Source organism: Calidris pugnax, unplaced genomic scaffold (assembly GCF_001431845.1).
Source record: "Calidris pugnax isolate Ruff unplaced genomic scaffold, ASM143184v1 scaffold70, whole genome shotgun sequence".
Classification (NCBI taxonomy): domain Eukaryota; kingdom Metazoa; phylum Chordata; class Aves; order Charadriiformes; family Scolopacidae; genus Calidris; species Calidris pugnax.
In genome coordinates, this window is record NW_015090862.1 from 10,359,717 (window position 1) to 10,370,786 (window position 11,070).

The 11,070-nt window shown below is 40.0% G+C and overlaps 1 protein-coding gene across 1 annotated transcript in view; it reads right to left on the reverse strand.

Annotated features, from left to right (window-relative positions):
• The window catches only part of LOC106889383 (hepatoma-derived growth factor-related protein 3), a 65,283-nt gene that overhangs the window by 54,050 nt on the left and 163 nt on the right, over window positions 1-11,070 (reverse strand). Inside the window, exon 2 of the mRNA XM_014944307.1 lies at window positions 10,315-10,384. Coding sequence (XP_014799793.1) covers window positions 10,315-10,384 — 70 coding nt within the window. The remainder of the gene's footprint in view (window positions 1-10,314; window positions 10,385-11,070) is intronic.

The window sequence follows — 11,070 nt, forward strand, 5'->3', positions numbered from 1 at the left end:
GATCCTCAAGAAAGGTTTCCTCATGTAAGATATTTTAAATAACTCTGTTGAGGTTTGCACAGCACATGTAGCCTGTCTACCAAAATCAATGTTTCAAAGAATTTAAGAATTAAGAGCCCTTTAGTGTTAAATACAACAGAGAATTATTAAACTGTAAATGCCACACTTCTCAATGCCAAACACACAAGTTCATTTCTAGTGAAGAATAGAAACTCATCCTTTCTTCTCAGAGTGTAGTGTGATTCCTAGGTTGAGATCTAACTACGGTCAAGGGCAACTGCTCCAAGAGACATTTAACTTTCAGGCTATAATCTCTTTGCTTCTCATCTGGCCCTAATATAAGTGTACTGTCTGCTTAAGAGAAAAGGACTTATTTTTATGCCTACATTTTCCTGGTTTTAATTTTATTTACTAATCTACTTCACTGAGTGGGATGCATTTGTATAGTGCAAGGTGCTAAAAGTAAGGATTAAATATTTCTACCTTTAGATCTGGTCTCTAATTGCTCTGTGAAGCATCTCAATTTACCAAGAAACCTTAAGAAGTCCCAAAGAGAGGCTCTTTTGAAGCTCAAACAATATCATCAGGGTGGAGCAAGTTCTCTTCCCTCACCTTGGGAAATAACTTTATCCTCCTCTGTGCCAAGCCGTTTGATGGTGTGGACATTTTGTTATGGCAGAGAACAGTGTGATGTGAGAGTCTTGCAGCAGAATTGCCACGATTTCCCCAGCTCATAGTACAATTGCAACACCTTCTTTTGTGTGAACATTACAATAACTCTGGTACAACAAAATACTGCTAATGGCTGTTCATCCTGAAAGCTTCTCAATAAACATAGCCTGGCGTACTCTTTCAACTGTGATGTGAAAAGTGCACGTTCCCATCATCTCCAGCTTTCCAAAAATCACAGTTCCATATTACAGATTGAAACAAGGCCAGTGACCAGGCCAGTAACATCTGTGTCACCACCACCAGCTTCTGGGAAAAGAAGACCACTGGACAAATACTACTTTTGGTCCGATCCTACCAATCAGAGCAGCAAGGTGTGACCCTACCAGTCTCAGTGGGGTGACTCACTGCAGTAGGTTTTGTGGGCAATGCCTGAAGAATCACAAACCAATTTCTTAATAGCTCATACTCATGTCATAAAATCTAGCACTATTAGATGGTAACTCTACATACATACGTGCTCTCACCCATTCACTTCATTTCTGCCAAATATTACAAGTTGAGGCACTGAGAAAATATTGGAAGCTGCATGTATAGCACTGAGAACAATACTGAAAACAATTTCAGCCTTAAAACACAACAAACAACAATTGCAACATGAGAAAAAGTCTTGTCCTCTTTGCAGGACATAGCACAAGACCTACAACTTACCTTAGCACAGGGGCATAATTTACTCCGACCTACACCAACGTAATCATACTGGAGTTAAGGTGGCACTATATGGATGTGATTCCAGGCCAAATTCCAACAGCACCATAATTTTTTGTTCACTTTTGACACAATCCCTCCTATTCATGCACAGCAAAGAGAAGGTGTATGTATTGAACGAATAGATAATGTGCTCACTTGCTCATTGTCCCCCGCTATAGCAAGTCCTTTGGGACAAAGGGAAGGAGAGGAACTGCTTGTGGTTTAGCACAAGGAATTTTAATCAAACAGCAAAAAGTTCCACTGTGTCTCAAACTGAATGTTTTAGTCAAATCAATGTCTGCACCTGTCTTCTGCTTATAATTCACCATGAGACAGAAGTCCCTTGGTACTCTAGTAGATATTCTTGCAGTCCTTTGAAAAAACTCACTTGTGACTCTAGTTCTTTGATTTGAAAACTCTGGGTAGAATTTGATTTATGTTTCACTCCCTCTTTCCCAGTAAATACCTGCATTCCAGCTAAAGCTGATCCTTCTTTTGTTAGTATTGTCTCTGATTTAAGATGGTATGTTGACTTTTTGGGGAACTTGCCATAATCCAGTCTGTCCCACTACCTTGCATTTAGCTGAAAAAATGTACTGTGATTATGGTAACAGGGAGACGAGAGGGAGACCTGCTTAACCTCTGGATATCAGGGTTCAGTTCCAGTTCCGATACTTTGCAGTTAGATGCTTTCCTCCCACATAGCTGCTGTGAGTCTGGATTGCATTGCAGATGTAACTCCTCCTTTCTACCTTGCTGGATCAACTGAAAGACCCTGGAAGAAGCTACAATGGGAGGCAGCATTGTCTGGGAACAACACAAAGATTTAATTTGGAGTTCAGATGGATGTTCAGAACCTCTGAAAATTACCTAAAAGTCATAACAATATTAGAGATTATGTCTGAGGAGACTGTCCCCTTTGTCTAAAGCCAAGTACAGCAATATTTTCCTTCATCCCAAGAACAACAAAGGCTGTTTCATTAACACCTCTGAAGCTCTGCAGCTACCACAGAAGTGTCACTGTGATCTGGAATAGTAAGTAAAATTGACCATATCCCTCCTTCTATATTGTCCCAAAATGTTTTCATGAGCCAAGATCTTCAGACCAAGACCATTCAAAAAGCTTACATTAGGAAGAAATGAAACAAATGGCAAGGAAAATGAACTTAGGCTGCAAGTTCAAAGGCACATTTACCATGTTTTACACTCGAAGAAGCTCAGAATGAGTCTATTCTACTCACCAGATTAAAGGTCTGCCTTAAGCTCAACTATTAACTGGATTTTGATCCATATGAGGGACCAGGATGCAAAAGAAAATTATCAAGTAAAGAAAAGATGAGAGATAGAGAAATAAGAGAGAAGCTATAGCTACCTTCAAGAAGTTAAAATAAGGCAGGAATGGACCATGAAGCCAGCAGAAGGTGATGAATAATCCAACCAGAAAAGAGGGTTTGTGGGTCTTTTTTCTGGGCATGTATTTTGTTAAGAAAAATTATAGCAGAGAGGTTCAGAGCCATTTTACCACGGATCTTCCCCCAACATCTCTCCTTCTTTGCACCCACTAGAGCAAAACATTTAAAAGCATCATTCTATTGAGAAAGCTCACCATTGGCCTGAAAAAAAAAAAAAAATTCCCCCCCTACATATTGACTTCAGTAGAGATATGCATTTATTATGTGAGAGCAGAATCTGGGACTAACAGAAGGCAGAAGCAGAAGTGCACAAATTATACAAGATCCTCACTTTTAAGCTTAGAATGTCAGTGAGCTTTTAACACAGCACAAGAAAACAACAGAAAAAGTGCTCAACAACAGGAAAAGCACTGCTGAACAATGCAGAGAAAGGAGCAAGTCATGAAATTACAATCCTTTAATCTCAGTTTTTGGAGCCATGAACATTAAGATCTCAGCAACATTTCAATACTTGCAGCAGAAGGGAACTCATACGTATTCTGCCTGTCAGATATTCAGCATAATACTGCCGTTATTTAGCTGTTTTACAAAACTGAGTGCTATTAATTCAGTTACCTGCAGGTGTGGATTCAAGGCTTTCAACACATTAGATAGTATAATTCCAACAGCCACTGTCAATTTCATGCATGATAAAGTTGCACAGACAGTATTCATTTTTAAAAATTAAAAAATCATATACTTCTGCCATATAATACTACTCAAAGTTAGCACTTTAAAAATGAGAGTCACCTTTTCAGGGCAAAAGGCCTGAGGAAATATGTAGGAATATCATGATTTGATCATGTGAGTAATCTTTCCTAGTATCACAGTCCACATAAAAAAGATCTCATAACATAGCCCTTCAGTAAGGATGCACCATTGGGCTTTGCTTTCATGCTATAAACAACAGATAAAAACAGAGTATTAACAACACTTGGAATTATAATATATTACATTTTGGGTTGGCTGGCTGGAGGAATACAATACTGAATATCTGAGCATTCCCAAACCACATTTACTGTAATGGGCCAATGGCACCAAGTTCTCTATTCTTGGGTCCTTTTTCTCACATCCTTCATTTCCACTTAGCTTTAGATTCTGGAAGAATTCTCAGGACTAAGAATAAAAATAAATTTGTCTTTTCCTTCATTTAATTAAAGTTTTGCATTGGTGCAAAGCAGCCACACAGCTGCTAAGCTAAGTGTAGCACTTGGTGCCAGCACCCTGGGTTGGAAAGTGGGGTGAAAGAGTCAGTCATTGTGTTACGCAGAAAAAACCTCAAAGCACACCCAACCCAACTATACTATTCTGACAGATTTTACACTATGCACTTTGCAATGACAATAGCCCTAGGGGCATGCCCTTGTATGCCTTAGGGCACTAAGGCCTTATGTCACAAGAAGGCCGTAAGTTGACTCTTGCACCAGGATGGACACAGGGTCACGCACCTGGGTCCAGAAACTTGGACTGTCCTCCAGCTTAGACATAGTTTCTATAAAGCATAAAATTGTCTTGAATATCCAACTACCCCTAGCTATTTCTTCCAGAGTAACCTTCTTCCACTAACATAGCAGCATATAATTATTTTAGACAAGAACAACAACAACAACAAATAAAGTATTCAAATTCTACTTGTGACTCAGTCTCAATCCTGGGACTTTAGAGAAGCTGCGAGGCCAAAACACTGGGGAGGGAGCTTTCTCTTTCCAATGTATGTTTCACTTGAAAGTATTTCTGTACACAGAATTAAACATTTTTATCTTCATTTGAAATGCCCTGAGACTCTCCTTTGATGTTAAGTTAGGAGAGGGTTGCACTCCTTGCTGTTCACAGAATTTTTTGCGATTTTGGGATTTTCAAAGGCACTGTATTAGTTTTCCACTTACATCTGTGTTAAAGCACAGGAGAAATACATCTAAGAAAGAACTGTGATTTAATATAGAGACAGAAACTATAAATACAAAAGGAGAAACTGGAAATCGGAAAGATATCTTCTCCTTTTCTAGAAGAGCATCACTGCTTCATGAGGTATTCTGAATTTCAGGAGCAGGGCGCCAAGTAGGGTGGTATTTCTGGTCTGCTCTGCTAAACCATATTCTGCAGAGATTTCTGGGGTAGAGTGTGCTCACTTTCCTTTGCAGGATTCTTTGTGGTATTTATATTAGTGCAAAAGTTGTTGATGTAATGTCATGATGGTGGTCTTCTACCCCAATCCAACATGTAATTAATGTGATGAAAAACACAACTTTTCAAAGAAACTTTGGCATGCTTTTATAGAAGGGTATGCAGACTTCTTGAGATTGCAGTACGTATCTGAATGCAAATACGCATGCTTGATTTCCCCTGAGTGTTGTGTGAACAGTTATTATTACTGACCTGGAAATTATTCTACTTTCCCTGTTTGACTATTGTTTTTGTCTGGGTTCTATGCATCCCTGAAACCAGATGTGCAACACTTGATATATTTCCATTACTTAACATGATCATGTGTATTTATTATCTTGAAGTTTAAAGCAGTAACAGTTGGTTTGTGCAGCACACTTAATGAGCTTGGTCTGTTACAATAACCAACCAGCCTCATAAGACAAAATACAGTGTGTTGTAAGGAATCCGTGTCAAGTTAGGCATTGCCTGGGATATTACTACTCTAAGCCTCTTGAAAAAAAGAGGAAAGAAAATTTAGATTTTATTTTTCTAAAGCATGTGTAGATTTTACACAAGTATCTATCATGTGGTGGAACCAGAATCACCTCCCGTGGTTAGCAATGAAAAATCTGGTCTGGCCAGTTCTAATTCCACCCAGCAGAGTGCAGCAGTACCTACCCGTGCTGAACATGTCCTCACAGGACAGGCTCAGAAAATGACAAAAAAAAAAAAATAATATCACCCACTCCCTGCAATAATAGCCTGACATGTAAAACAAAATAAATGCCAGTTTAACAACAAATTGATTTCTTTCAGTCACACAGAAGGGTAATAGAAAAGGGATGGGAGCTGACATCAAACAGTGGCTATTGCTCTTTAGCTCTGAAAACAGAGTAATTTACTCTTTATTGCCGTTTTGCTGTAAACAAAAAGACTGGTGATGGAGGAAGTGGTTGCTTATGAATACTGAAGATTTTTTTAAAAATGGGGAATTAAAGGGTGGGGAAGTATAATATCATCCAAAAATTACCTTTGCAATAATCTTTCATAGGGACACAAAAAGGATTTCATAAAAATGGATTCTTACATGGTCTGCAATATCACCACATACATCCAAGCCTTTATTATCTCAGTTACTCTTCTGATGTTGGAAACCACTATTCTGACTGAGGCATAAAATGCCTTTGCAGTTCTGGGCTGAATTGCTTAAAATCAAAGAGAAAGTTAGAGTTATGTTTGGAGTTTTCATGCGGGTGTCCTGAGCTCTGGACCAGCTCAGTTACCTACAGATAGCCCTTCCCCTCGTCCGTCTGCAGGAAGAAGGCATCCTCAGAGCACGCACCAGGCCCTTAAAAGAGTTTTTTTCTTCTACCTTGACAGAATCCAGGAAAAAGAAGTGAGGATAGCCTCAAACGCGTCAGGGAAATGAGTAGGAACAGAGAAGGTGAATCAGAAAGTACAGAATTTTTACTTTTCACCTTCAACATGCCGATCTTTCTCCCTCTGCTTCATCACCGCCCCCCCTGCTCACTGGCACTGGCCGTTGATGCCCACATAGCCAAAATGGGTTCTCCTCCATCCAGTTCCTACTGTTTCCTTCAACAAATTAAAATCTCCTCCATTTCTGACACAAATAATACTTGAGAAGGAACCCCTCATAAAAGGTTCTGTCTCTGTGAATGGTGATAACATGCAAAAGTACACAAATATCACCTGCATTAGTAACGGTGTGCTCCATGCACTTCTTCACCCTTTGGAACCATTGCTGTGGTTGCTCTCCAAATTACAGCCCCCTGGTTTCATTCTCAGCTGCTGCTCTTGTTCATTTTTGTTTGTGCAAAATAAGGTTGAGAAAAGGCAAAAGGAGCCCAGAGATTTTTGTCAAACTCTACAGCAGTGAGAGAAACCCAGGTGCCCCCCCCACCCCACCTCTCCCCTGGAAAGGAAGGAGATGAAGAAATAGCTGAAGGGTAAGGATGGGCACAGCAGAAGCTCTAACTACTCCATCCTTTGTATACAGAGGGTAAAGACATCGGTTTTTCTGCAAAAGCAGGAGGCGGCAAAGTGCTGGAAGAGCAACCTAAGTAGGTGTTTTCACCCAAATAAGTTTTTCCTGCGTATGCCTGGGAAGGCAGAGAGGCTCACAGTCTACAGGAGATCAGTGAAGGCTGGAAGCCCTGCACAGTGACATTCTGATGAGAGAGAAGCCCTCGTTTTTGTAGGTATTATTAACAAGCCCTGCATTACCGTGCGCATGATAGTATTAGGCAAGTTTTTAGTTGGGAGCAGGCTCTGGCCAAGCTGTTCGCAGGCTCAGAAGCCTGCATATGCCTCTTACTTGCACGTGGCCTCTCTGTGCTCAGGAATCCAACGTAAGGTTTATATCATCCCACACAGAGGTGCAGATGTCGGCTTCCCAGAGCAGCAATAACATGTCTCCTCTCCAGTAAGTTATGTTGTTTTCGTAACATCTCTTCTGAAGTCGCTCTGGCTGCTCCTGGTTCTTCCACATCTCTACACGCCATACACTCACACATTTTGTTCTCTTTGAGAATTTTTGGCTGGAGACTGTCAGAATGTCATACGGTATATCTGTCCAGATTTTGAACTTGCCTAAACTGGTAGAGCTCACTCAGACTTAATGTTTTACATTTAGACAGGATCTGTCTCATGCTTTCTTACCAGCAAAGATAACACTTTTCATAGTACAGTTGTTACATTGGTCATGTAGAAATATAGCTGCAAACTAGTCCTTTATAGTGGAGATGGGGCTGTAGAAATCAGTAAGACTTATTTGTTCTTTCAAAGTATTACATTTTGACCTGCTTCAGTAAGGCAGCAATTACAAAGCACTATGAGCAGCCAACATGAGCCTATGTACTCACACATGCAACTTACGGTCCTTGTTGAGACATGACTCCAGTATTATATGCCCTGTTCTACTGAATTCATTGAAATTACTCCCAGCTTGTATTACCATAAAGGAGAGTGGAATTAGGTTTAATATGAATATGCAGCCCTATGCATATGCAATTATACTATGTATTGATATACGTGTGCATAAATTTCTTATGCATGGACTGCATATACATATTGTCATTCGTATAAATCAGCAGATTCAGATAAGCTAAATATTTTTCTAGAAAATGGCTTGTATAATGACTATAATTAAAAATAATAATTTTGGAATTAAAATGAGAACTCAGATCGAAATCTTTTTGTCTCCTCAGTTTTACTCCAGTATAAATTGCTCAGTACAGACCTTAACAATAAAATGTTACTTGCAATTTAAGGATCCTCTTTTAAAAAAAAAAATTAGGAGGCCATTTCAGCTTAGTATTGTGACTGAACAAGTGTTCAGACTGGCTGCTTCTGAATTTGAACAGCTACAAAGAGGTGAAAAAAAAAATCCAGGATGCTTCAGTTCATTCTTGATGGCCACTTCACTGATGGCTGGATTTATGGCTTTATGCTTCAATGAGAAGGACAGGCTGGGCTTCAGGGCTTGAGAAATGCTAGTCTGTGGTAGGAGATGTGCAGACCAGGAATGAGTAGGAAATATGTTACTCATCTTAAGAAACTTACAGTCTGACTCAAAACCTCAGAAAGCCAACAGGGAAGCTTCAAAAGTACTGAATTCTCTCACTCATCATATGACAGGGAAGATTTGGGATTTTTCTGGTACGTGGTTCTTCTAGGACTTCTTTTCAAAGAGCACATCAATGTGCTTTCCCAGAAAGCGGTAACTAATTTCCACAGTCCATCCCTGAGAGTTGCTTGGACTTGCAACTACCCTCTAAGCGTACAGTCTTCAATGGTTGCCTCCACTTAAATTTGTAAGCTTCAAAGGAGTGGTAGAGGTGGGAACTAACAGCAACAGTAGTAAGAGGAAACATTATGGAAATCCCTACACTGAATGATCAGAAACTATAGAACGAGAAGATTAGTGACCAAACCTTAATTGATTGAAAGGAAAAAAAAGTTTCAAAAAATGATAGAAGGATGCTGATATATGGTACTCCTTACAATCCAAGCTGCTGAAAGTTTTGCTGGAGACTTTGGCAAGCACAAGTTTGACAAACTTTTTTAGTACTGCACTCAGAAGTTAAAAGCAACTTCTCTGCTTATTAAACACGTGCATCTGCAGGCAATAATGTCCCGCAATTCACAGTCAGTTTTACCAGCTTAGGATAGGAGCTACAGAGCCACAATTCAAAGGGCTACAAGTGCTTCTGTGAAGCTCTAAACCAGTGCAGAACTAGATGAAGTGCTCAGCAGAGAGGGACTGTCACTTCATGGCATTACCTTTCCTTTAACCGTTTATAGAACACGCATGAAAGCTGAAGGGTGCTCACAGGGAATGGAGCTGACAGGGCTAGAGCTTAACAGGGTGATGTTTCAACAGTACATTTGCAAGTTAGCAACTTTGCGTAATCCAAGGAGTGCCAAAAGGCACGGGGAGCTGGGGGTTGGGGGTGAAGGCAAGGGGAAATTAAAAGCCAGTTTACCTTCAGAGGCGTGCTTGCTGAGGTTACGTAGAAACCTCGCTAGCCAGCAAACCGTTCAAAAGTGTTCCAAAAGTTTTCCAAGTAATTCAAAGCTGACTTGATCACGCTATGCATACTTAATCCAACTTCAAACCTTAGTTTTTATATGTTGTCTTGCCCTCCCCTCAAACAGGGGGAACTGGCAGTAAACTCTGAACAAAACCTGTAGCCTGGCTTTCTCTACAAAACCTCTTTGATCCAGCCTTCCTTCTCTTATTGCAGTGTTGTCTCCTTCCCAATTCAGAGTAAAACTCTCATTTCAGTTTGGAAATGAACACTCGCTTGCAGGCTGAATGGAATCCTTATGGGCTGTATCTCAAACTCTAAAGGTGTTTTTAGTTTAGCTGCATTTCTTAAACCTATGCTTGCTGATTAATCAGAAGTCGCTTGTGAACCTATTTCAAGGAGGATCTGGCACCCTATTTAAAAATCCCTGGACTAAGTTCAAGTAGTTTAGCTGTTTTCTAGGTTTCCCTTTTCAATGCATGGCATCAGACAGGTATTTTCAGAACTCATTTCTCCACTCTGCTGGGTTTTACAGTGTATAACTTCACTAAAGACTCATCAGAAACAATAGCCTCTGGTTTTGCCCCAGTTCTTTTCAAAGTACTTAGAAAACGAGCTTTAAAGACAGATCCCTTATGCTCCATTCAAAATGGATTTCTGAAAATACTCCTGCAAGCACTAGGACACTTGTTCCAGACATTGTTCCAGAGCAATATAGGCTTGCTACCAAGAACTATTCAAAATACCTGTATTCTGAGAAATCGGATGCTCAAACGTACAGAGTGGCTACCCCGCAGTGTGCATCTGTGCCTTCTCCTTTGGAGTCACAGAAAGATGACAGGATCTAGTTTTTGAGGCTCTTGTTTTCTAAGGAAGAAAAAAAAAAAGACAAATAAAAAAATGGAGCAACGTACTTGGGAAGCAAGGGTGGGCATGTCCAGACCCAGTTCAAATCTCATGTAAAGATTTGAGCCTCCAACTGTACACACTCGCAGCACCACAGTTGTAAACATCTCTGGAACTGTGGAAGCTGCTTCAGCTCTCCAGACTGACTCTGCAAAGCTCAAAAAATAATGGTACTACTATTCTGAAGTGAGGTTACTTCCTTCAACATCTGTGGTGAATATGTGACACAGACTGCTATAAGCATCACACATATTTAAAACTAACAGGAGATGTTAAGGCTTGGTCCAGCCACATTGTGGTCATTAGGAGGAGGGAGCTACACAAATGCTTCATGAGATACATATGCTGTACTAGGGGCTTAGCCTATTCTGATAAATCTCCCATCCTGTCCAGATTTTTGAGAAATAATAAAAAAAACCTTCCCAAAGTATAAATAGGGCCCCAAATATCTACCTTTTAACACAGTTCTCAATTTACCTTCTGTTTAGTTGACAATATTTAAACTAATCTCTACCCTTTCCTACTGCACAAAGGAAAAAAAAAATCAATAAAATATCTGGCAACATTTATTACATTATTTCTAATAGCTCGTTAAA